Below are 27759 nucleotides of genomic sequence, written 5' to 3' on the forward strand. Positions count from 1 at the left end.
TTGCTTTCTGCGGCAATGACAATGAGGATATGGATTGTTGTTGTCCATGGTGCTTGGAAAGATTGAACCTCATGTGAGTGTTTGTGCTATACTTGTGAGCATAGCAGTCTTCCAAACTGTTGACCAGGCTTCAGTTCAAATCTTTTGTATTTCATCTGCTGTGTCTTTCACATTCTGTCTTCTTAAGCCGCGACAGCAAACTGATGATGAGTGTTGACAAATTAATATTGAGCAAAATGAGATCAATTAATATTTTAAAAGAGAAAATTAAAAAATAAAACTTCAAAAATAATGGAGCTCATTTATTTTGAGTTGATTGATGCATCAGTACGCCAATCAAAGTAAACAAATGTAAAAAATACCCATTCAAATCGATCAGTTCAGTTTTCAACTAGAGAGATTGAGACGTGTCGTATCTGTCTCAAGCCTCCATAACTGTTTATGTTACACCACCACATCTGCAATGAAAGGTGGTGGAGCTAGAGCGGTGTTAGTCAAACCATGAGACATACCTATAATCGGTCTTCTCACAAAAACATCTGTAGCTTCTGAACCGTTTGACCTACAAAATCGTATGACCACTCCCTGAAAAGGGGAGACCCTCACGAACACGGTGGTGTTCTCAATTTGTCTCTACGTCCCCCACAAGTGTCAGGGGACTCGTCTGAAGTCGGAACCCTTTATGTACCAACTTCTGTTTGTAGAATCCAAAATCTTTGGGCTACAAACTAATGTGACCGCACTTGTCACAATGTTCTCAGTTTTGCCCAACGTTCCCCAAAAGTGTCACGGGACTAATCTGAAGGTAACAGGTACTGATTAAAATGATAGATTTTTTTAACCAGGGACCTCTCGCACCCTAAGCCATAATCGTACACCTTCACCAACGATCCGTTTGGTCAAAGAATTTTCACTTTCCACAAAAATGACGGTCAGGATATGAATCGATGTCTCCATGTTGCTAGCAAGCTTCACACAGCATTGGTGGTATAGTGGTGCGCATAGCTGCCTTCCAAGCAGTTGACCTGGGTTTGATTCCCGGCCAATACAGAGCATGATATATTCACTAGTTTTACGGGCTGGGTGTCATTTCAAGTGTATTACATTGGAATCAATGTTCGTGCAAGTCCGATTTGCTCTTACTTTTTGCAGGTTTTCTAAATGAAGTGCGACAATGAGCCAACTAGTGAATATCACAATAGATTAGCAGTCCATCGCCTAAACCATTCAGCCACCTCGTCCTGCGCCCAAGAGGTGGCTGTTTGCGACTCAGCGGCCCGAGATCTGCCTGTCTGAGCTTGTTAAAAGATCTGCAAAAGGACTCATCCGGGATTTGAACCCGGGACCTCTCACACCCTAAGCTAGAATCATACCCCTACACCAACGAGCCTTACACAAGAATAAAATTGTTTTGCTTTCTGCGGCAATGACAATGAGGATATGGATTGTTGTTGTCCATGGTGCTTGGAAAGATTGAACCTCATGTGAGTGTTTGTGCTATACTTGTGAGCATAGCAGTCTTCCAAACTGTTGACCAGGCTTCAGTTCAAATCTTTTGTATTTCATCTGCTGTGTCTTTCACATTCTGTCTTCTTAAGCCGCGACAGCAAACTGATGATGAGTGTTGACAAATTAATATTGAGCAAAATGAGATCAATTAATATTTTAAAAGAGAAAACGAAAAAATAAAACTTCAAAAAGAATGGAGCTCATTTATTTTGAGTTGATTGATGCATCAGTACACCAATCAAAGTAAACAAATGTAAAAAATACCCATTCAAATCGATCAGTTTAGTTTTCAACTAGAGAGATTGAGACGCGTCGTATCTGTCTCAAGCCTCCATAACTGTTTATGTTACACCATCACATCTGCAATGAAAGGTGGTGGAGCTAGAGCGGTGTTAGTCAAACCATGAGACATACCTATAATCGGTCTTCTAACAAAAGCATCTGTAGCTTCTGAACCGTTTGACCTACAAAATCGTATGACCACTCCCTGGAAAGGGGAGACCCTCACGAACACGGTGGTGTTCTCAATTTGTCTCTGCGTCCCCCACAAGTGTCAGGGGACTCGTCTGAAGTCGGAACCCTTTATGTACCAACTTCTGTTTGTAGAATCCAAAATCTTTGGGCTACAAACTAATGTGACCGCACTTGTCACAATGTTCTCAGTTTTGCCCAACGTTCCCCAAAAGTGTCACGGGACTAATCTGAAGGTAACAGGTACTGATTAAAATGATAGATTTTTTTAACCAGGGACCTCTCTAAGCCATAATCGTACACCTTCACTAACGATCCGTTTGGTCAAAGAATTTTCACTTTCCACAAAAATGACGGTCAGGATATGAATCGATGTCTCCATGTTGCTAGCGAGCTTCACACAGCATTGGTGGTATAGTGGTGCGCATAGATGCCTTCCAAGCAGTTGAGCTGGGTTTGATTCCCGGCCAATGCAGAGCATGATATATTCACTAGTTTTAGGGGCTGGGTGTCATTTAAAGTGTATTACATTGGAATCAATGTTCGTGGAAGTCCGATTTGCTCTTACTTTTTGCAGGTTTTCTAAATGAAGTGCGACATTGAGCCAACTAGTAAATATCACAATAGATTAGCAGTCCATCGCCTAAACCATTCAGCCACCTCGTCCTGCGCCCAAGAGGTGGCTGTTTGCGACCAGCGGCCCGAGATCTGCCTGTCTGAGCTTGTTAAAAGATCTGCAAAAGGACTCATCCGGGATTTGAACCCGGGACCTCTCGCACCCTAAGCGAGAATCATACCCCTAGACCAACGAGCCTTACACAAGAATAAAATTGTTTTGCTTTCTGCGGCAATGACAATGAGGATATCCATTGTTGTTGTCCATGGTGCTTGGAAAGATTGAACCTCATGTGAGTGTTTGTGCTATACTTGTGAGCATAGCAGTCTTCCAAACTGTTGACCAGGCTTCAGTTCAAATCTTTTGTATTTCATCTGCTGTGTCTTTCACATTCTGTCTTCTTAAGCCGCAACAGCAAACTGATGATGAGTGTTGACAAATTAATATTGAGCAAAATGAGATCAATTAATATTTTAAAAGAGAAAACAAAAAAATAAAACTTCAAAAAGAATGGAGCTCATTTATTTTGAGTTGATTGATGCATCAGTACACCAATCAAAGTAAACAAATGTAAAAAATACCCATTCAAATCGATCAGTTTAGTTTTCAACTAGAGAGATTGAGACGCGTCGTATCTGTCTCAAGCCTCCATAACTGTTTATGTTACACCACCACATCTGCAATGAAAGGTGGTGGAGCTAGAGCGGTGTTAGTCAAACCATGAGACATACCTATAATCGGTCTTCTCACAAAAACATCTGTAGCTTCTGAACCGTTTGACCTACAAAATCGTATGACCACTCCCTGGAAAGGGGAGACCCTCACGAACACGGTGGTGTTCTCCATTTGTTCTCCATTTGTCTCTACGTCCCCCACAAGTGTCAGGGGACTCGTCTGAAGTCGGAACCCTTTATGGGCCAACTTCTGTTTGTAGAATCCAAAATCTTTGGGCTACAAACTAATGTGACCGCACTTGTCACAATGTTCTCAGTTTTGCCCAACGTTCCCCAAAAGTGTCACGGGACTAATCTGAAGGTAACAGGTACTGATTAAAATGATAGATTTTTTTAACCAGGGACCTCTCGCACCCTAAGCCATAATCATACACCTACACCAACGATCCGTTTGGTCAAAGAATTTTCACTTTCCACAAAAATGACGGTCAGGATATGAATCAATGTCTCCATGTTGCTAGCGACCTTCACACAGCATTGGTGGTATAGTGGTGCGCATAGATGCCTTCCAAGCAGTTGAGCTGGGTTTGATTCCCGGCCAATGCAGAGCATGATATATTCACTAGTTTTAGGGGCTGGGTGTCATTTCAAGTGTATTACATTGGAATCAATGTTCGCGGAAGTCCGATTTGCTCTTACTTTTTGCAGGTTTTCTAAATGAAGTGCGACATTGAGCCAACTAGTAAATATCACAATAGATTAGCAGTCCATCGCCTAAACCATTCAGCCACCTCGTCCTGCGCCCAAGAGATGGCTGTTTGCGACCAGCGGCCCGAGATCTGCCTGTCTGAGCTTGTTAAAAGATCTGCAAAAGGACTCATCCGGGATTTGAACCCGGGACCTCTCGCACCCTAAGCGAGAATCATACCCCTAGACCAAAAAGCCTTACACAAAAATAAAATTGTTTTGCTTTCTGCGGCAATGACAATATCGATTGTTGTTGTCCATGGTGCTTGGAAAGATTGAACCTCATGTGAGTGTTTGTGCTTTACTTGTGAGCATAGCAGTCTTCCAAACTGTTGACTAGGCTTCAGTTCAAATCTTTTGTATTTCATCTGCTGTGTCTTTCACATTCTGTCTTCTTAAGCTGCGACAGCAAACTGATGATGAGTGTTGACAAGTTAATATTGAGCAAAATGAGATCAATTAATATTTTAAAAGAGAAAATGAAAATATAAAACTTCAAAAAGAATGGAGCTCATTTATTTTGAGTTGATTGATGCATCAGTACATGAATCAAAGTAAACGAATGTAAAAAATACCCATTCAAATCGGTCAGTTTTCAACGAGAGAGATTGAGTCGCGTCATATCTGTCTCAAGCCTCCATAACTGTTTATGTTACACCACCACATCTGCAATGAAAGGTGGTGGAGCTAGAGCGGTGTTAGTCAAACCATGAGACATACCTATAATCGGTCTTCTCACAAAAACATCTGTAGCTTCTGAACCGTTTGACCTACAAACTCATATGGCCACTCTCTGTAAAGGGGAGACCCTCACGAACACGGCGGTGTTCTCAATTTGTCTCTACGTCCCCCACAAGTGTCAGGGGACTCGTCTGAAGTCGGAACCCTTTATGTGCCAACTTCTGTTTGTAGAATCCAAAATCTTTGGGCTACAAACTAATGTGACCCCACTTGTCACAATGTTCTCAGTTTTGCCCAACGTTCCCCAAAAGTGTCACGGGACTAATCTGAAGGTAACAGGTACTGATTAAAATGATAGATTTTTTTAACCAGAGACCTCTCGCACCCTAAGCCATAATCATACACCTACACCAACGATCCGTTTGGTCAAAGAATTTTCACTTTCCACAAAAATGACGGTCAGGATATGAATCGATGTCTCCATGTTGCTAGCGAGCTTCACATAGCATTGGTGGTATAGTGGTGCGCATAGATGCCTTCCAAGCAGTTGACCTGGGTTTGATTCCCGGCCAATGCAGAGCATGATATATTCACTAGTTTTAGGGGCTGGGTGTCATTTAAAGTGTATTACATTGGAATCAATGTTCGCGGAAGTCCGATTTGCTCTTACTTTTTGCAGGTTTTCTAAATGAAGTGCGACATTGAGCCAACTAGTGAATATCACAATAGATTAGCAGTCCATCGCCTAAACCATTCAGCCACCTCGTCCTGCGCCCAAGAGGTGGCTGTTTGCGACCAGCGGCCCGAGATCTGCCTGTCTGAGCTTGTTAAAAGATCTGCAAAAGGACTCATCCGGGATTTGAACGCGGGACCTCTCGCACCCTAAGCGAGAATCATACCCCTAGACCAACGAGTCTTACACAAGAATAAAATTGTTTTGCTTTCTGCGGCAATGACAATGAGGATATCCATTGTAGTTGTCCATGGTGCTTGGAAAGATTGAACCTCATGTGAGTGTTTGTGCTATACTTGTGAGCATAGCAGTCTTCCAAACTGTTGACCAGGCTTCAGTTCAAATCTTTTGTATTTCATCTGCTGTGTCTTTCACATTCTGTCTTCTTAAGATGCGACAGCAAACTGATTATGAGTGTTGACAAATGAATATTGAGCAAAATGAGATCAATCAATATTTTAAAAGAGAAAATGAAAATATAAAACTTCAAATAGAATAGAGCATATTTATTTTGAGTTGATTGATGCATCAGTACATGAATCAAAGTAAACGAATGTAAAAAATACCCATTCAAATCGATCAGTTTTCAACGAGAGAGATTGAGTCGCGTCATATCTGTCTCAAGCCTCCATAACTGTTTATGTTACACCTCCACATCTGCAATGAAAGGTGGTGGAGCTAGAGCGGTGTTAGTCAAACCATGAGACATACCTATAATCGGTCTTCTCACAAAAACATCTGTAGCTTCTGAACCGTTTGACCTACAAAATTGTATGACCACTCCCTGGAAAGGGGAGGCCCTCACGAACACGGTGGTGTTCTCCATTTGTTCTCCATTTGTCTCTACGTCCCCCACAAGTGTCAGGGGACTCGTCTGAAGTCGGAACCCTTTATGTGCCAACTTCGTTTGTAGAATCCAAAATCTTTGGGCTACAAACTAATGTGACCCCACTTGTCACAATGTTCTCAGTTTTGCCCAACGTTCCCCAAAAGTGTCACGGGACTAATCTGAAGGTAACAGGTACTGATTAAAATGATCGATTTTTTTAACCAGGGACCTCTCGCACCCTAAGCCATAATCGTACACCTTCACCAACGATCCGTTTGGTCAAAGAATTTTCACTTTCCACAAAAATGACAGTCAGGATATGAATCGATGTCTCCATGTTGCTAGCGAGCTTCACACAGCATTGGTGGTATAGTGGTGCGCATAGATGCCTTCCAAGCAGTTGACCCAGGTTTGATTCCTGGCCAATGCAGGGCATGAGATATTCACTAGTTTTAGGGGCTGGGTGTCATTTCAAGTGTATTACATTGGAATCAATGTCCTTGTTTGTGGAAGTCAGATCTGCTCTTACTTTTTGCAGGTTTTCTAAATGAAGTGCGACATTGAGCCAACTAGTGAATATCACAATAGATTAGCAGTCCATCGCCTAAACCATTCAGCCACCTCGTCCTGCGCCCAAGAGGTGGCTGTTTGCGACCAGTGGCCCGTGATCTGCCTGTCTGAGCTTGTTAAAAGATCTGCAAAAGTGCTCATCTGGGATTTGAACCAGGGACCTCTCGCACCCTAAGCGAGAATCATACCCCTAGACCAAAAAGCCTTACACAAAAATAAAATTGTTTTGCTTTCTGCGACAATGATAATGAGGATATCGATTGTTGTTGTCCATGGTGCTTGGAAAGATTGAACCTCATGTGAGTGTTTGTGCTATACTTGTGAGCATAGCAGTCTTCCAAACTGTTGACCAGGCTTCAGTTCAAATCTTTTGTATTTCATCTGCTGTGTCTTTCACATTCTGTCTTCTTAAGCCGCGACAGCAAACTGATTATGAGTGTTGACAAATGAATATTGAGCAAAATGAGATCAATTAATATTTTAAAAGAGAAAATGAAAAAAATAAAACTTCAAAAAGAATGGAGCTCATTTATTTTGAGTTGATTGATGCATCAGTACATGAATCAAAGTAAACGAATGTAAAAAATACCCATTCAAATCGATCAGTTTTCAACTAGAGAGATTGAGTCGCGTCGTATCTGTCTCAAGCCTCCATAACTGTTTATGTTACACCTCCACATCTGCAATGAAAGGTGGTGGAGCTAGAGTGGTGTCAGTCAAACCATGAGACATACCTATAATCGGTCTTCTCACAAAAACACCTGTAGCTTCTGAACCGTTTGACCTACAAAATCGTATGACCACTACTCCCTGGAAAGGGGAGACCGTCACGAACACGGTGGTGTTCTCAATTTGTCTCTACGTCCTCCACAAGTGTCAGAGGGCTCGTCTGAGTTCGGAACCCTTTATGTGCCAACTTCTGTTTGTAGAATCCAAAATCTTTGGGCTACAAACTAATGTGACCCCAATTGTCACAATGTTCTCAGTTTTACCCTACGTTCCCCACAAGTGTCTTGGGACTAATCTGAAGGTAACAGGTACTGATTACTCAAACTCAGAAGCTAGGATATGCATATAATTAATACTTGTGGATAGAAAACACCCTAAAGTTTCTAAAACTGTTTGAATGGTGTCTGTGAGTATAACAGAACTCATATGGCAGTCAAAACCTCGAGACAGATCGTAACAGGAAGTGGAATTCTGAATTACGGACTCAACTTCATCACTTTGCCTATAAATCACACCGTGAGCAATGGTTCATTGAGCACTTCCTATTGCTTCCACTAGATGTCCCCAGTCTTTACAAAGTGGTTTGAGCCTTCTACTGTGAAAACTGACAATGAGAGTCTGTGGAACGTGGTCACATGAGGAGGGCCATCACCATTATGACGCCGGCGCCCCAGGCTACCCTCCCCTTTCGAAACGTTTTGAAAGACAATGCAATCGTCCCCATTGAATGTTATTAGAGCTCTGGTTGAAAAAGGCCCTAAAGATTTATGTTATACAACGTTTGACATGTTTGAACGAACCTAAATAAATAAAAAATGCATTTAGTTGAAAGAGGAGTCCCGCGGCCGACGGAACTTTTGGAGCAGCCTTCAGAACGCGCTAACAAGAACAAGCTATTGGAACATAAAGGATTAACTTTTTCGAACGAAAATACATTTGTTGTGGACCTGGAATTCCTGGAAGTGCCTTCTGATGAAGATAATCAAAGGTAAGGGATTATTGACAATAGTATACAAGAGTAGATTTGATATGCGATTGTTCCAAGATGGCGCTGACCTGTAACGGTAGCCTATTTTTCTGAGTATCGCACCCCCTTTTATCGAAAAGTGTGATTACCCAGTAAAGTTATTTTTAAATCTGGCATTACAGGTGCTTACAAGAGATATTCATATATATAATCTTAGAATGACAATATTACATTTTAAAAATGTTTTCGTATAGTAAGTTAGTAAATTGTAGCGCTGTTTCACCGGATGCATTTGAGGGAAAATAGTTAGTCAACGTCACGCGCCGATGTAAAATGCTGTTTTTATATATAAATATGAACTTTATCGAACAAAAAAATGCATGTATTGTGTAACATGATGTCCTAGGAGTGTCATCTGATGAAGATTGTCAAAGGTTAGTGCTGCATTTAGCTGTTTTTTTGGTTATTTGTGATGCATGTGGTTGGTCGGAAAATGGCTATGTGGCTACTTTTACGATATACTCCTCTAACGTAATCCAATGTTTTGCTTTGCTGTAAAGCCTTTTTGAAATCGGACAACGTGGTTCGATTCAGGAGAGGTGTATCTATAAAACGATATAACATAGTCCTATATTTGAAAAAAAAAAATATTACATTTTGTTATGCTAATGGTGATAGGATTTTTCGCTGGATGTCCGTCCCGTATGAGGTTAATGAACAGAAAAGGTGGGAGGGCATACAGGCTGTCGCCAATTTATTAACGAACAGATAGGTGGGAGGGCATACAGGCTGTCGCCAATTTATTAACGAACAGATAGGTGGGAGGGCATACAGGCTGTGGTCAATTTATTAATGAACAGACAGGTGGGAGGGCATAAGGGCTGTCGCCAATTTATTAATGAACAGATAGGTGGGAGGGCATACAGGCTGTGGTCAATTTATTAATGAACAGACAGGTGGGAGGGCATACAGGCTGTGGTCAATTTATTAATGAACAGACAGGTGGGAGGGCATACAGGCTGTGGTCAATTTATTAATGAACAGACAGGTGGGAGGGCATACAGGCTGTGGTCAATTTATTAATGAACAGATAGGTGGGAGGGCATACAGGCTGTGGTCAATTTATTAATGAACAGACAGGTGGGAGGGCATACAGGCTGTGGTCAATTTATTAATGAACAGACAGGTGGGAGGGCATACAGGCTGTGGTCAATTTATTAACGAACAGACAGGTGGGAGGGCATACAGGCTGTGGTCAATTTATTAATGAAGAGACAGGTGGGAGGGCATACAGGCTGTGGTCAATTTATTAACGAACAGACAGGTGGGAGGGCATACAGGCTGTCACCAATTTATTAATGAACAGATAGGTGGGAGGGCATACAATTTATTAATGAAACATTGTAAAATCAATTTGTTTTACTAACGGTCCAAATACTCAGTATACACCAATGTTGTTGTCTTCCATGTGTCCACACATCTCTTCAGTGGCTGGGGCGGAAGGGAAAGGCCATGCTTGGAAGGAAAGGTTGAGAAGGGAAGGAGGTGTGAGGAGAGTGAGAGGAGGGGTGAGGTCCTAAGGGGCCGGGCCGGGGGCTGTACCCCAGGGGAGGGGTGTGGATGTGGGGGTAGAATCCACTCTGCTGCACTGGACCAGACATCACCAGCTGGAGCAAACTGAGAGACACCATAGAATTAGGAATTACAACTCACTCTGATTGTCCTGCATATGTAAAAGCAGGAAATGCATCCCCTATGTCTCTATGTAAAAGGAGGAAATGCATCCCCTATGCCTCTATGTAAAAGCAGGAAATGCATCCCCTATGCCTCTATGTAAAAGCAGGAAATGCATCCCCTATGTCTCTATGTAAAAGCAGGAAATGGATCCCCTATGCCTCTATGTAAAAGCAGGAAATGGATCCCCTATGCCTCTATGTAAAAGCAGGAAATGGATCCCCTATGCCTCTACTGCTATTCATTCCAATTCAGTCAATGCATTCTGAGCACCTTCCACATTCCATTCTCATTACCGGGGTTTCATTACGGTTCAACTTCGGTTTGAATTCCGTCCTGTCGCAATGCTTTGCTAACTTAGGGAGGGAGGACATGTCGCTAAATATGGATGAAATGTATTGAAAAAGGCTAAATTCCATTCATAGAGTTAGTACGCTACAGCTAGGCCTGGGGGAAAAAAATGGAAGACATTTTTTACAAGCGTTTGTACAACATTTCCGCTACAAAGCTGACACTAGTTAGCTTCCTTTTCATTCAAATAACATGGCTGGTTAGCTAGCTAGCATTAGAGCCTTCTGGCTAGCCTGTAACTTATGGTTGTTGTTATTACGTTGTGTAACAGAGCAAAAAGGTCTATGTACTTGTCATTTGATCGAATCTAACATTAGTTTATGTTGGTTAGCTAGCTAATGTTTTGAGGAGAACAGGCTAGCTCCCTGGAGAATCTAGACAGGAGGTGATGCTCGAGGAAGAAGATCAGCAGTGTTGCCAACTCCTCAGTAAGGAATGTAGCTATTGGCTGTCCTAAAAGTCGCTAAATTATGTCATCACCTAATTTGCCATGTGCATGTAATTGTGATGGATGCTGTAGGAGAGAGGAATGTCGTGGGAGAGAGGAATAACGCTGTAGGAGAGAGGAATAACGCTGTAGGAGAGAGGAATAACGCTGTAGGAGAGGAATAACGCTGTAGGAGAGAGGAATAACGTCATGGGAGAGAGGAATAACGCTGTAGGAGAGAGGAATAACGCTGTAGGAGAGAGGAATTACACTGTGGGAGAGGAATAACGCTGTAGGAGAGAGGAATTACACTGTGGGAGAGAGGAATAACGCTGTAGGAGAGAGGAATTACACTGTAGGAGAGAGGAATTACACTGTGGGAGAGAGGAATAACGCTGTGGGAGAGAGGAATTACACTGTGGGAGAGAGGAATAACACTGTAGGAGAGAGGAATAACACTGTAGGAGAGGATTAACGTCGTAGGAGAGAGGAATAACGTCGTGGGAGAGAGGAATAACGCTGTAGGAGAGAGGAATTACACTGTAGGAGAGGAATAATGCTGTAGGAGAGGAATAACGCTGTAGGAGAGGAATAATGCTGTAGGAGAGGAATAACGCTGTAGGAGAGAGGAATTACACTGTGGGAGAGAGGAATAACGCTGTAGGAGAGAGGAATAACACTGTAGGAGAGGAATAACGTCGTAGGAGAGAGGAATAACGTCGTGGGAGAGAGGAATAACACTGTAGGAGAGGAATAATGCTGTAGGAGAGGAATAACGCTGTAGGAGAGGAATAATGCTGTAGGAGAGGATTAACGCTGTAGGAGAGAGGAATTACACTGTGGGAGAGAGGAATAACGCTGTAGGAGAGAGGAATAACACTGTAGGAGAGGATTAACGTCGTAGGAGAGAGGAATAACGTCGTGGGAGAGAGGAATAACGCTGTAGGAGAGAGGAATTACACTGTAGGAGAGGAATAATGCTGTAGGAGAGGAATAACGCTGTAGGAGAGGAATAATGCTGTAGGAGAGGAATAACGCTGTAGGAGAGAGGAATTACACTGTGGGAGAGAGGAATAACGCTGTAGGAGAGAGGAATAACACTGTAGGAGAGGAATAACGTCGTAGGAGAGAGGAATAACGTCGTGGGAGAGAGGAATAATGCTGTAGGAGAGAGGAATAACGTCGTGGGAGAGAGGAATAATGCTGTAGGAGAGGAATAACGCTGTAGGAGAGGAATAAAGCTGTAGGAGAGACAAAAAGTGAGTAAAAACCACCCTAAATATGTTTAGAACTACAAATGAACTTTCTTCTGTCGATTCTTGTTTTTTTTTATGTCACATTTCCAACCCTCCTCCTTTACCCGGGCCTGGGACCGACAGAACAGACCCAAACACTGGGGGAGTTACTCATTTTATTAGGTGACATTTCCATCCCTCCTCCTTTACCCGGGCCTGGGACCGGCATAACAGACCCAAACACTGGGGGAGTTACTCATTTTATTATGTGACATTTCCATCCCTCCTCCTTTACCCGGGCCTGGGACCGGCAGAACAGACCCAAACACTGGAGGAGTTATCATTTTTGTAACGACGGTCGTCAGGAATGGACCAAGGCGCAGCGGGTTGAGTGCTCATAATTAACTTTTTAATGAAAACACTTACTCAAACAAAACACAACAAAACGATGGACGACGAATACAGACTTGAAGGCAAAACGACAGCAATTCAAGTGACAACCTCCCACAAATACAAACACACCCTAATATATAGGACTCTCAATCAAAGGCAACTAGACAACACCTGCCTTCAATTGAGAGTCCACACCCCAATTAACTAAACATAGAAACAGACTAACTAGAAAGAACATAGAAATAGACTAACATAGAGCAGTGACCAAAAAACCCCGGAATACATAAATCAACTACCCTCTAGATAATACACACACCCCGAACCACATAAACCAAATACCCTCTGCCACGTCCTGACCAGCCTACACTAACAAAATAACCCTCATACTGGTCAGAACGTGACAATTTTATTATGTGACATTTCCATCCCTCCTCCTTTATCCGGGCCTGGGACCGGCAACAGGGACCCAAACCCTGGGGGAGTTACTCATTTTATTATGTTGGTGTTTTACATTTACATCCTGCCCTGAATGTAAGCCAGGGCTGGATCAGCCAGCGGCGGATTCCCGCATGCGCGAGTCATTTGCAGTCTGGACGCGGAGGGGTGAACATCTCCTGCTCTGACTGCAGCTGGGAGGGACTGCTGCGCGAGGACTGGGCCGCCTGGGAGTGCTTTGGGACGGGGACGGGGGTGGGGCCCACGGGGGACTGGGGCCCACGAGGGACTGCTGCGCGAGGACTGGGCCGCCTGGGAGTGCTTTGGGACGGGGGTGGGGCCCACGAGGGACTGCTGCGCGAGGACTGGGCCGCCTGGGAGTGCTTTGGGACGGGGCTGGGGCCCACAGCAGCACCCGCTGCTCGTTGAGAAGAGTAAGTACGATACGTGCTTTCATGTCAGAGTCTCCAAAAGTCTCCAATAACACCAGAAAGTCGCTAGATTTGTCGCTAGTCGCTTTTTTGAAAATGTGTCGCTAGAGGGGTCTGAATACTCACTAAATATAGTGACAAAGTAGCTAAGTTGGCAACAATGAAGATCAGATGTGCAGCTGTTTCTGTCTGGCTGATGAAGAGCCCAGACGAGATGACAGCTGCTTCTGTCTGGCTGATGAAGAGCCCAGACGAGATGACAGCTGCTTCTGTCTGGCTGATGAAGAGCCCAGACGAGATGACAGCTGCTTCTGCCTGGCTGATGCAGAGCCCAGACGAGATGACAGCTGCTTCTGCCTGGCTGATGCAGAGCCCAGACGAGATGACAGCTGCTTCTGTCTGATGAAGAGCCCAGACGAGATGACAGCTGCTTCTGTCTGATGAAGAGCCCAGACGAGATGACAGCTGCTTCTGCCAGGCTGATGAAGAGCCCAGACGAGATGACAGCTGCTTCTGCCTGGCTGATGCAGAGCCCAGACGAGATGACAGCTGCTTCTGCCTGGCTGATGAAGAGCCCAGACGAGATGACAGCTGCTTCTGCATGGCTGATGCAGAGCCCAGACGAGATGACAGCTGCTTCTGCCTGGCTGATGCAGAGCCCAGACGAGATGACAGCTAACTGCTACAGAGATAGAATCTGAGAGAGCTCTCCGCTTTAACCAATGCAAAGATGCATTTTATTGGCTTGCTAAATGAGCTGCTTTTCCTGAAAATATCTACACAACATGGGCAAAAGTATGCTCGTAAAACATCTCATTCCAACATCATGGGCATTAATAGGAGGTTGGTCCCCCATTGCTGCTATAACAGCCTCCACTCTTCTGGGAAGGTTTTCCACTAGATGTTGGAACACTGCTGCTATAACAGCCTCCACTCTTCTGGGAAGGCTTTCCACTAGATGTTGGAACATTGCTGTGGGGATGTTATTTTTGTTCTTTATTTTGGTTAGGCCAGGGTGTTACATTGCGTGGGCGTTCTATGTTCCTTTTTCTATGTTTTTGTATTTCTTTGTTTTGGGCCGTGTGTGTGGCTCCCAATCAGGCACAGCTGAAGCTCGTTGTTGCTGATTGGGAGTCACACATAAGGAGCATGTTTCCCCTTTGGGTTTTGTGGGTAATTGTTTCTGTTAATGTTTGCACCTGACAGGACTGTTGGCTGTCAGTTTTCTTGTTTTTTGTATAGTGTTCACGTTGTTCTATTAAAAACCTTTTATGATGAACACTCACTCCGCTGCTCCTTGGTCTCTCTCTCACGACAGCCCTTACAAGGGGACTTGCTTCCATTCAGCCATAAGAGCATTAGTGAAGTCGGGCACTGATGTTGGGCGATTAGACCTGGCTCACAGTCGGCGTTCCAATTCATCCTAAAGGTGTTTGATGGGGTTGAGGTCAGGGCTCTGTGCAGGCCAGTCAAGTTCTTCCACACCGATCGACAAACCATTTATGTATGGACCTTGCTTTGTGCACGGGGGCATTGTCATGCTAAAACAGGAAAGGGCCTTCCCCAAACTGTTGCCTCAAAGTTGGTAGCACAGAATTGTCTAGAATGTCATTGTTTGCTGTAGCGTTAAGATTAGCCTTCACTGCCCCCGTTATTTAATGAAGCTCCTGACGGACAGTTATTGTGCTGACGTTGCTTCCAGAGGCATTTTAGAACTTGGTAGTGAGTGATGTAGCCGAGGACAGACCATTTTTATGCGCTACGTGCTTCAGCACTTGGCGGTCCCGTTCTGTGAACTTGTGTGGCCTACCACTTTGCGGTTGAGCCGTTGCTGCTCCATGACGTTTTCACGTCACAATAACAGCCCTTACAGTTGACCGCGCCAGCTCCAACAGGGCAGAAATCTGATGAACTGACTTGTTGGAAAGGTGGCATCCTATGACGGTGCCACGTTTAAAGTCACTGAGCTCTTCAGTAAGGCCATTCTACTGCCAATATTTGTCTATGGAGATTGCATGGCTGTGTGCTCAATTTTATACACCTGTCAGCAACGGGTGTGGCTGAAATAGCCAAATCCACTAAATCCACTAATTTGAAGAGGTGTCCACATACTTTTAGCCATGTAGTGTATCTGATAAAGCTAGCTAGTTGTTCTAATGTAACGTCCATGAAATGTTAGCCACATACAGCATCATAATCATCCATCTGCAGAGCAGCAAGGAGGAGGAAAGCCTATAGGACAATAATAACTAGCTAGTGTTACAGCCACATACAGCATCATACTCTACCATCTGCAGAGCAGCGAGGAGGAGGAAAGCCTATAGGACAATAACAACTAGCTAGTGTTACAGCCACATACAGCATCATAATCATCCATCTGCAGAGCAGCGAGGAGGAGGAAAGCCTATAGGACAATAACAACTAGCTAGTGTAACAGCCACATACAGCATCATACTCTACCATCTGCAGAGCAGCGAGGAGGAGGAAAGCCTATAGGACAATAACAACTAGCTAGTGTAACAGCCACATACAGCATCATACTCTACCATCTGCAGAGCAGCGAGGAGGAGGAAAGCCTATAGGACAATAACAACTAGCTAGTGTAACAGCATCATATTCTACCATCTGCAGAGCAGCAAGGAGGAGGAAAGCCTATAGGACAATAACAACTAGCTAGTGTTACAGCCACATACAGCATCATAATCATCCATCTGCAGAGCAGCGAGGAGGAGGAAAGCCTATAGGACAATAACAACTAGCTAGTTATTGTATTTGTTGACACGTTAGTCATGTAGCAGATGCTCTGATCCAGAGCCACTAACAGGAGGAAATAGGGCTAAGTGCCTTGCTCAAGGCAACATCAGATGGTTTCGAACCAGCGACCTTACGGTTACTGTCCCAACGCTCTTAACTGCTAGGCTACCGTTATCAGATAGACATTTTCAGAAAAAAGCAGGGATAGAGCAAGCTAGTAGTAACACTATTATTCAGAACTACCACATTATCTGTGTTATATTCCAGATTATGTTTACATCTATTTGTACTGGATTGCTTTCTGTCTCATGTTGTACACATCATCAGCATGAAGATTGAATTCTGTTGAATTGTCAAGTGGACTAAACTCTCATTAAAATAACATGGTGCCTCTCATTCAGATGTGCCAAGCACACCTCTGCCAGCTTCTCCCTGCACTGACCGATGGACAGTACCCATGATCTCTGCCATTGATGGGCTCCTGGCCAAGCACCACAGAGAGAAAGCTGATATCTGCCATTGATGGGCTCCTGGCCAAGCACCACAGGGAGAAAGCTGATATCTGCCATTGATGGGCTCCTGGCCAAGCACCACAGGGAGAAAGCTGATATCTGCCATTGAAGGGCTCCTCCTGGCCAAGCACCACAGGGAGAAAGCTGGTATCTGCCATTGATGGGCTCCTCCTGGCCAAGCACCACAGGGAAAAAGCTGATATCTGCCATTGAAGGGCTCCTCCTGGCCAAGCACCACAGGGAGAAAGCTGATATCTGCCATTGAAGGGCTCCCTCCTGGCCAAGCACCACAGGGAGAAAGCTGATATCTGCCATTGAAAGGCTCCTCTTGGCCAAGCACCACAGGGAGAAAGCTGATATCTGCCATTGATGGGCTCCTGGCCAAGCACCACAGGGAGAAAGCTGATATCTGCCATTGAAGGGCTCCTCCTGGCCAAGCACCACAGGGAGAAAGCTGATATCTGCCATTGATGGGCTCCTGGCCAAGCACCACAGGGAGAAAGACATCCTGAAGCGGGTGGATAGAACATACAGCTCTACCACCAGTATCATGACTGTGTCATGGTCATTAGCTGCTACAGCTAAACTAATTTACGATTGTTTATTGTCATTAGTGCTACGGCTAAACTAATTTACTATTGTTTATTGTCATTAGCTGCTACGGCTAAACTCATTTACTATTGTTTATTGTCATTAGCTGCTACAGCTAAACTCATTTACTATTGTTTGTTGTCATTAGCTGCTACAGCTAAACTAATTTACTAATTAGGATACGGGTTACCCTAACCCTGGGTCTCGACCCCGCCCTGTGCAACTGGGTCTTGGACTTCCTGACGGGCCGCCCCCAGGTGGTGAAGGTAGGAAACAATATCTCCACTTCACTGATCCTCAACACTGGGGCTCCACAAGGGTGCGTTCTCAGCCCCCTCCTGTACTCTGTTCACCTATGGCCACGCACGCCTCCAACTCAATCATCAAGTTTGCAGACGACACAACAGTAGTGGGCTTGATCACCAACAACAAAAAGACGGCCTACAGGGAGGAGGTGAGGGCCCTCAGAGTGTGGTGTTAGGAAATTAACCTCTCCCTCAACAAAACAAAGGAGATGATCGTGGACTTAGGGAAACAGCAGAGGGAGCAGCCCCCTATCCACATCGACGGGACAGCAATGAAGAGGGTGCAAAGTTAAGTTCCTGGGAGTACAAATCACTGACAAACTGAAATGCTCCACCCACACAGGAAGTGTGGTGAAGAAGGCGCAGCAGCGCCTCTTAGCTAGCTAGCATCAGCTATGTAGTGGTTTTACTATGTTGAAACACTCGTTTTTAAATGTTCTTACATTTTTCCTCACAAGCGCATTGCTGTAGCTTCTAAATCCTCGATGTCATTTAGTAATTTTAACGAATTTAAACCATATTTAACGAGATCTCCTCCCTGTTGGCAATGCCTGACAACGCACCAGGGAACGATTCAACCGTAGAATGTGCATTGAGGGCATTAGACTGGTTTGGATTTCTCCTTCAACAAAATGGCCGCCATCATCATAACATTCTGGAACTATGAGGGTCTATGACATCATGCACCGCTTGGGGAGATCACACACACACACACACACACACACACACACACACACACACACACAACTCTTAGGCTGGAGACAGGACAGAACAGGTCTAGACAGGAGGAGGGTTAGTGGTGCATTGTGATTGGTTGTGGGGGAGGGTTAGGAGTGTACTGTGATTGGTTGTGGGGGAGGGTTAGGAGTGTACTGTGACTGGTTGTGGGGGAGGGTTAGGAGTGTACTGTGACTGGTTGTGGGGGAGGGTTAGGGGTGTACTGTGATTGGTTGTGGGGGAGGGTTAGGAGTGTACTGTGACTGGTTGTGGGGGAGGGTTAGGGGTGTACTGTGATTGGTTGTGGAGGAGGGTTAGGGGTGTACTGTGATTGGTTGTGGGGGGGAGGGTTAGGGGTGTACTGTGATTGGTTGTGGGGGGGAGGGTTAGGGGTGTACTGTGACTGGTTGTGGGGGAGGGTTAGGGGTGTACTGTGATTGGTTGTGGGGGAGGGTTAGGAGTGTACTGTGATTGGTTGTGTGGGAGGGTTAGGGGTGTATTGTGATTGGTTCTTACTTGTTGTGTGGGAGGCGGGAACAGAGAGCTCTCAGGTCCTCTGTGGAGAGAACACACAGGATAAGACATCACAACTGTAGAAGACAGGATATGACATCACAACTGAAGAACACACAGGATATGACATGCCTACTACCTCTAGAGCAGAGCAGCGCCCCTGCTGCCATGGAGACCTGCAGGGCCTGGGCCAGCCTATCCAGAGTGAGCTGGATGTGTGTTTGTGTATCGGAGTGGAGAGGGTTCAGTTCCTCCAGATCACCAGAGAGGTCAGAGATCAGAGAAGTCAGCTGGTCGGGCTGCAGCAACGCCAGACGACCCAGAAGCCCCTTCTCTCTCAGAATGCCCGGGAGGAGCAGCAACACCTGGAACAGATAAGTGGTTAGAGTTCATCACCTCTGACCTCTAAACATGACCTACCGTGACCCAGGACTCCCGGGAGGAAGAGTCGATGACCTCTAAACATGACCTAACCGTGAACCAGGACTCCCGGGAGGAAGAGTCGATGATCTCTAAACATGACCTAACCCAGGACCTCTGAGAGATGGCTGAAGAAAAACAAGGTTAGAGTTCTACGGGGTTGCGGTTCCACGGGGGTGCGGTTCCACGGGGGTGCAGTTCCAAGGGGTTGCGGTTCCACGGGGTTAAGGATCCACGGGGGTGCGGTTCCACGGGGGGTGCGGTTCCACGGGGTTGCGGTTCCACGGGGTTGCTGTTCTACGAGGTTGCGGTTCCACGGGGGTGCTTTATGTTTGCTTTACTGTACACTGGCAGGTATTGTTATTTGTCCCTCTTGAGTCACGGTAGAAATAACTTAACCTGTAATTAATGTTGACGTTTCTGCCAGTGGGGGTCTACGTCGAGCTGAGGTGTTTGATGCAGTGTTTCTGCCAGTGGGGGTCTACGTTGAGCTGAGGTGTTTGATGCAGTGTTTCTGCCAGTGGGGGTCTACGTTGAGCTGAGGTGTTTGATGCAGTGTTTCTGCCAGTGGGGGTCTATGTCGAGCTGAGGTGTTTGATGCAGTGTTTCTGCCAGTGGGGGTCTACGTAGAGCTGAGGTGTTGGATGCAGTGTTTCTGCCAGTGGGGGTCTACGTCGAGCTGAGGTGTTTGATGCAGTGTTTCTGCCAGTGGGGGTCTACGTCGAGCTGAGGTGTTTGATGCAGTGTTTCTGCCAGTGGGGGTCTACGTAGAGCTGAGGTGTTTGATGCAGTGTTTCTGCCAGTGGGGGTCTACATAGAGCTGAGGTGTTTGATGCAGTGTTTCTGCCAGTGGGGGTCTACATAGAGCTGAGGTGTTGGATGCAGTGTTTCTGCCAGTGGGGGTCTACGTCGAGCTGAGGTGTTGGATGCAGTGTTTCTTAAGCAGAAACATGAAAGAATCAGTAGACAGTATGGAGCCAGTTGCTGCTGGCTGCGTTCAGGACTGATTTCTGAGAACACGTCTACAAGTTCTTCATCAGCAAGCTGTCAAACGATCCTGAATAGAGCACAAGCTGCTACAAGCCATATATCAGTACCCCAAACCACTAGTTGGCTAAGTTCCATCTCTGCTTGTCAATGAAGCTAGCTAGTAAATAGCAGGCAGCATGAGCAGGCAGGTCACGTTCGCTAAATCAGCTTATCAAGTCACTGGCGAGTGGTGAGGTTTGGTTTTTACCTCTTTCTCACAATCTATTACCAGAGTGCATCTGTCTGGTAGTGTTTCACAGGGAATCATGTTACTGGGCTCCTGAGTGGTTCAGTGGTCTAAGGCACTGCATCTCAGTGCTGGAGGCGTCACTACAGACACCCTGGTTCAGTGGTCTAAGGCACTGCATCTCAGTGCTAGAGGAGTCACTACAGACCCTGGTTCAGCAGTCTAAGGCACTGCACCTCAGTGCTAGAGGCGTCACTACAGACCCTGGTTCAGTGGTCTAAGGCACTGCATCCCAGTACTGGAGGCGTCACTACAGACCCTGGTTCAGCGGTCTAAGGCACTGCATCTCAGTACTACAGGCGTCACTACAGACCCTGGTTCAGTGGTCTAAGGCACTGCATCCCAGTGCTGGAGGCGTCACTACAGACCCTGGTTCAGTGGTCTAAGGCACTGCATCTCAGTGCTAGAGGAGTCACTACAGACCCTGATTCAGTGGTCTAAGGCACTGCATCCCAGTGCTGGAGGCGTCACTACAGACACCTTGGTTTGAATCCAGGCTGTATCACAACCGGCCGTGATTGGGAGTTCCATAGGGCGGCATACAAGTGGTCCAGGTTTGGCTGGTGTAAGCTGTCAATGTAAATAAGAATTTGTTCTTAACTGACTTGCCTAGTTAAATAAAGGTTACATTTAAATTGTTTTAAAGAAAATAAACAGCAGGCAGCGGGACACAATATGCTCGCCAATGGGTTTAGAATTACGGAATCTTCACAAGTTGCAGTTGGGATGCAAGTGCACATCATCTCAATTCTCATTGGCCCAAAACATTAGCTAGGCTTCCATCCAGGTGGAGACAGATTTGGCCCAGAACAGTAGCTAGGCTTCCATCCAGGTGGAGACAGATTTGGCCCAGAACAGTAGCTAGGCTTCCATCCAGGTGGAGACAGATTTTCATGCCAATATTCTAAAATCCACATCAAAACAGAGATGTGTTTCCTTGAAATTGACACAGCAAGATTGGATGGAAACCTGGTTAGGAGCAGACTGGAACTATCAAACACAGCAAGATTGGATGGAAACCTGGTTAGTAGCAGACTGGAGTGATCACTATCAAACACAGCAAGATAGGATGGAAACCTGGTTAATAGCAGACGAACTATCAAACACAGCAAGATAGGATGGAAACCTGGTTAGTAGCAGACGAACTATCAAACACAGCAAGATTGGATGGAAACCTGGTTAGTAGCAGACTGGAACTATCAAACACAGCAAGATTGGATGGAAACCTGGTTAGTAGCAGACTGGAACTATCAAACAGCAAGATTGGATGGAAACCTGGTTAGTAGCAGACTGGAACTATCAAACACAGCAAGATTGGATGGAAACCTGGTTAGTAGCAGACTGGAACTATCAAACACAGCAAGATTGGATGGAAACCTGGTTAGTAGCAGACTGGAACTATCAAACACAGCAAGATAGGATGGAAACCTGGTTAGTAGCAGACTGGAACTATCAAACACAGCAAGATAGGATGGAAACCTGGTTAGTAGCAGACTGGAACTATCAAACACAGCAAGATAGGATGGAAACCTGGTTAGTAGCAGACTGGAACTATCAAACACAGCAAGATAGGATGGAAACCTGGTTAGTAGCAGACTGGAGTGATCACTATCAAACACAGCAAGATAGGATGGAAACCTGGTTAGTAGCAGACCGGAGTGATCACTATCAAACACAGCAAGATTGGATGGAAACCTGGTTAGTAGCAGACTGGAACTATCAAACACAGCAAGATTGGATGGAAACCTGGTTAGTAGCAGACTGGAACTATCAAACACAGCAAGATAGGATGGAAACCTGGTTAGTAGCAGACTGGAGTGATCACTATCAAACACAGCAAGATTGGATGGAAACCTGGTTAGTAGCAGACTGGAGTGATCACTATCAAACACAGCAAGATTGGATGGAAACCTGGTTAGGAGCAGACTGGAACTATCAAACACAGCAAGATTGGATGGAAACCTGGTTAGTAGCAGACTGGAGTGATCACTATCAAACACAGCAAGATAGGATGGAAACCTGGTTAGGAGCAGACTGGAGTGATCACTATCAAACACAGCAAGATAGGATGGAAACCTGGTTAGTAGCAGACTGGAGTGATCACTATCAAACACAGCAAGATAGGATGGAAACCTGGTTAGGAGCAGACTGGAGTGATCACTATCAAACACAGCAAGATAGGATGGAAACCTGGTTAGGAGCAGACTGGTTCTGCTGCTATGATGGTCTGTCTGGAGGTTCTGCTGCTATGATGGTCTGTCTCACTGTCTGGAGGTTCTGCTGCTATGATGGTCTGTCTGGAGGTTCTGCTGCTATGATGGTCTGTCTGGAGGTTCTGCAGCTATGATGGTCTGTCTCACTGTCTGGAGGTTCTGCTGCTATGATGGTCTGTCTGGAGGTTCTGCTGCTATGATGGTCTGTCTGGAGGTTCTGCTGCTATGATGGTCTGTCTGAAGGTTCTGCTGCTATGATGGTCTGTCTCACTGTCTGGAGGTTCTGCTGCTATGATGGTCTGTCTGAAGGTTCTGCTGCTATGATGGTCTGTCTGGAGGTGCTGCTGCTATGATGGTCTGTCTGGAGGTTCTGCTGCTATGATGGTCTGTCTGGAGGTGCTGCTGCTATGATGGTCTGTCTCAATGTCTGGAGGTTCTGCTGCTATGATGGTCTGTCTGGAGGTTCTGCTGCTATGATGGTCTGTCTGAAGGTTCTGCTGCTATGATGGTCTGTCTGAAGGTTCTGCTGCTATGATGGTCTGTCTGAAGGTTCTGCTGCTATGATGGTCTGTCTGGAGGTTCTGCTGGACATTGAGCCTGGACATTGAAGCTGGACATTGAGTCTGGACATTGAGGCTGGACATTAAGCCTGGACATTGAGGCTGGACATTGAGGCTGGACATTGAGACTGGACAAACCTGTAGAACACTGAGATGTAGCTCAGAGAAGAGAGGCCCTGCCTCCAGCTCAGTCTCTGTCGTCCCATTGGCCAAGCCCTGCTTCCCGTCTCTTCTGTAAGCCAATGGGGCTTTGACACACCAGCGCACCAGCCCAGCCAGCGGTGTGAGGTCCAGGGAGCCGATTGGCTGGCTGGACGAGGGGGGCGTGTTCAGCAGAGTGATGAGGACCAATCGAGGGTGGTCTCGGATCCACGACACCACCATCTGTAACAGCTGTACAGGGAGAGTCAACTCCTCTATACACACCAAAACACACAGCAAGAGGAATTTAGAGATGTTTACCTGACATAGTAACAGCTGAACAGGGAGAGTCAACTCCTCTATACACACAGCAAGAGGAATTTAGAGATGTTTACCTGACATAGTAACAGCTGAACAGGGAGAGTCAACTCCTCTACACACACAGCAAGAGGAATTTAGAGATGTTTACCTGACATAGTAACAGCTGAACAGGGAGAGTCAACTCCTTTATACACACAGCAAGAGGAATTTAGAGATGTTTACCTGACATAGTAACAGCAGAGACACTGGCAGCAAAATACAAAAACTAAAGCAAAAGTAAGCAAGTGTGTGTGTCTGTGTGTGTGTGTGTGTCAGGGTTTCTGTTAGCCGGTAATAGATGGTTTTTGGCCTATGAATAAAATTGCCACCAGCCAATTGTACAGGAAATGAAAAAAATCCCATTGCAAAATAATGTTTTTTAGCCTCTTCATTGGTGGACATACCAGTCGATGAAAATACATGACCGATCATCTGATGGTCTGTATCACTGTCTGATGGTCTGTATCACTGTCTGATGGTCTGTATCACTGTCTGATGGTCTGTATCACTGTCTGAATCACTGTCTGATGGTCTGTATCACTGTCTGATGGTCTGTATCACTGTCTGAGGGTCTGTATCACTGTCTGAATCACTGTCTGATGGTCTGTATCACTGTCTGACGGTCTGTATCACTGTCTGATGGTCTGTATCACTGTCTGATGGTATGCTTGATGGTCTGTATCACTGTCTGATGGTCTGTATCACTGTCTGATGGTCTGTATCACTGTCTGACGGTCTGTATCACTGTCTGATGGTCTGCCTGATGGTCTGTATCACTGTCTGATGGTCTGTATCACTGTCTGATGGTCTGCCTGATGGTCTGTATCACTGTCTGATGGTCTGTATCACTGTCTTATGGTCTGTCTGATGGTCTGTATCACTGTATGATGGTCTGTATCAATGTCTGATGGTCTGTCTGATGGTCTGTATCACTGTCTGATGGTCTTTATCAATGCCTGAGCGTCTGTATCGCTGTCTGATGGTCTGCCTGATGGTCTGTATCACTGACTGATGGTCTGTATCACTGTCTGACGGTCTGTACCACTGTCTGATGGTCTGTATCACTGTCTGATGGTCTGCATCACTGTCTGATGGTCTGCATCACTGTCTGATGGTCTGTCTGATGGTCTGTCTGATGGTCTGTATCACTGTCTGATGGTCTTTATCACTGCCTGAGCGTCTGTATCGCTGTCTGATGGTCTGCCTGATGGTCTGTATCACTGTCTGACGGTCTGTATCACTGTCTGATGGTCTGTCTGATGGTCTGTATCACTGTCTGACGGTCTGTATCACTGTCTGATGGTCTGTCTGATGGTCTGTAACACTGTCTGATGGTCTGTCTGAAGATCTGTATCACTGTCTGAAGGTCTGTATCACTGTCTGAGGGTATGTAACACTGTCTGAGGGTCTGTAACACTGTCTGAGGGTCTGTATCACTGTCTGATGGTCTGTCTGATGGTCTGTATCACTGTCTGAAGGTCTGTATTACTGTCTGATGGTCTGTCTGATGGTCTGTATCACTGTTTGATGGTCTGTATCACTGTCTGATGGTCTGTATCACTGTCTGACGGTCTGTATCAAGGTCTGTATCACTGTCTGACGGTCTGTATCTCTGTCTGATGGTCTGTATCGCTGTCTGATGGTCTGTCTGCAGGTCTGTATCACTGTCTGATGGTCTGTCTGATGGTCTGTAACACTGTCTGATGGTCTGTCTGATGGTCTGTATAACTGTCTGACGGTCTGTATCACTGTCTGACGGTCTGTATCACTGTCTGACGGTCTGTATCAAGGTCTGTATCACTGTCTGACGGTCTGTATCTCTGTCTGATGGTCTGTATCGCTGTCTGATGGTCTGTCTGCAGGTCTGTATCACTGTCTGATGGTCTGTCTGATGGTCTGTAACACTGTCTGATGGTCTGTCTGATGGTCTGTATCACTGTCTGACGGTCTGTATCACTGTCTGAAGGTCTGTATCACTGTCTGAGTGTCTGAATCACTGTCTGAGGGTATGTAACACTGTCTGATGGTCTGTATCACTGTCTGATGGTCTGTCTGATGGTCTGTATAACTGTCTGAAGGTCTGTATTACTGTCTGATTGTCTGTCTGATGGTCTGTATCACTGTTTGATGGTCTGTATCACAGTCTGATGCTCTGTATCACTGTCTGATGGTCTGTATCACTGTCTGACGGTCTGTATCACTGTCTGACGGTCTGTATCACTGTCTGACGGTCTGTATCACTGTCTGATGGTCTGTATCACTGTCTGATGGTCTGTCTGATGGTCTGTATCGCTGTCTGATGGTCTGTCTGCAGGTCTGTATCACTGTCTGACAGTCTGTATCACTGTCTGACGGTCTGTATCAAGGTCTGCATCACTGTCTGACGGTCTGTATCTCTGTCTGATGGTCTGTATCGCTGTCTGATGGTCAGTATCACTGTCTGACGGTCTGTATCACTGTCTGATGGTCTGCCTGATGGTCTGTATCACTGTCTGATGGTCTGTATCACTGTCTGACGGTCCGTATCGCTGCCTGACGGTCTGTATCGCTGCCTGACGGTCTGTATCGCTGCCTGACGGTCTGTATCGCTGTCTGATGGTCTGTATCGCTGTCTGATGGTCTGTATCACTGTCTGATGGTCTGTATCACTGTCTGATGGTCTGTATCGCTGTCTGATGGTCTGTCTGCAGGTCTGTATCACTGTCTGATGGTCTGTATCACTGTCTGATAGTCTGTATCACTGTCTGCTAGTCTGTATCACTGTCTGATAGTCTGTATCACTGTCTGATGGTCTGTATCGCTGTCTGACGGTCTGTATCGCTGTCTGATGGTCTGTCTGAAGGTCTGTATCACTGTCTGATGGTCTGTATCACTGTCTGACGGTCTGTATCACTGTCTGACGGTCTGTATAATTGTCTGAGGGTCTGTATCAAGGTCTGTATCACTGTCTGACGGTCTGTATCACGGTCTTTATCACTGTCTGACGGTCTGTATCTCTGTCTGATGGTCTGTATCGCTGTCTGATGGTCTGTCTGCAGGTCTGTATCACTGTCTGATGGTCTGTCTGATGGTCTGTAACACTGTCTGACGGTCTGTATCACTGTCTGAAGGTCTGTATCACTGTCTGAGTGTCTGAATCACTGTCTGAGGGTATGTAACACTGTCTGATGGTCTGTATCACTGTCTGATGGTCTGTCTGATGGTCTGTATAACTGTCTGAAGGTCTGTATTACTGTCTGATTGTCTGTCTGATGGTCTGTATCACTGTTTGATGGTCTGTATCACAGTCTGATGCTCTGTATCACTGTCTGATGGTCTGTATCACTGTCTGACGGTCTGTATCACTGTCTGACGGTCTGTATCACTATCACTGTCTGACGGTCTGTATCACTGTCTGATGGTCTGTATCACTGTCTGATGGTCTGTCTGATGGTCTGTATCGCTGTCTGATGGTCTGTCTGCAGGTCTGTATCACTGTCTGACGGTCTGTATCACTGTCTGACGGTCTGTATCACTGTCTGACGGTCTGTATCACTGTCGGGTTGTCTGATGGTCTGTATCACTGTCTGAAGGTCTGTATCACTGTCTGAAGGTCTGTATCACTGTCTGAGGGTCTGTATCACTGTCTGAGGGTCTGTATCACTGTCTGATGGTCTGTATCACTGTCTGATGGTCTGTCTGATGGTCTGTATCACTGTCTGAAGGTCTGTAGTACTGTCTGATGGTCTGTCTGATGGTCTGTCTAACGGTCATTATCACTGTTTGATGGTCTGTATCACTGTCTGATGGTCTGTATCACTGTCTGACGGTCTGTATCACTGTCTGACGGTCTGTCTGCCGGTCTGTATCACTGTCTGACGGTCTG

General features: G+C 45.7%; 1 protein-coding gene and 3 non-coding genes across 6 annotated transcripts in view; all 4 read right to left on the minus strand.

Annotated features, from left to right (window-relative positions):
- Positions 1-2722: 2722 nt before the first annotated feature.
- On the minus strand, positions 2723-2794 carry trnap-agg (transfer RNA proline (anticodon AGG)). Its single transcript has one exon. It is a non-coding gene; the product is annotated as a tRNA-Pro (tRNA).
- A 1349-nt stretch (positions 2795-4143) lies between these two features.
- trnap-agg (transfer RNA proline (anticodon AGG)) lies at positions 4144-4215 on the minus strand. Its single transcript has one exon. It is a non-coding gene; the product is annotated as a tRNA-Pro (tRNA).
- Positions 4216-5542: 1327 nt separating this feature from the next.
- Positions 5543-5614, minus strand: trnap-agg (transfer RNA proline (anticodon AGG)). The gene has a single exon. It is a non-coding gene; the product is annotated as a tRNA-Pro (tRNA).
- A 3777-nt stretch (positions 5615-9391) lies between these two features.
- The window catches only part of ints15 (integrator complex subunit 15), a 92468-nt gene continuing 74100 nt past the window's right edge, over positions 9392-27759 (minus strand). For all 3 annotated transcript variants that reach the window (XM_045695916.1, XM_045695917.1, XM_045695918.1), the window contains 4 exons: positions 23532-23809; positions 19064-19289; positions 18928-18967; positions 9392-10203 (listed from right to left, as the gene is read on the minus strand). In XM_045695916.1, coding sequence (XP_045551872.1) covers positions 10011-10203; positions 18928-18967; positions 19064-19289; positions 23532-23809 — 737 coding nt within the window. In that variant the 3' untranslated portion in view covers positions 9392-10010. The remainder of the gene's footprint in view (positions 10204-18927; positions 18968-19063; positions 19290-23531; positions 23810-27759) is intronic.

Source organism: Salmo salar, chromosome ssa15 (genome assembly GCF_905237065.1).
Source record: "Salmo salar chromosome ssa15, Ssal_v3.1, whole genome shotgun sequence".
Lineage (NCBI taxonomy): Eukaryota > Metazoa > Chordata > Actinopteri > Salmoniformes > Salmonidae > Salmo > Salmo salar.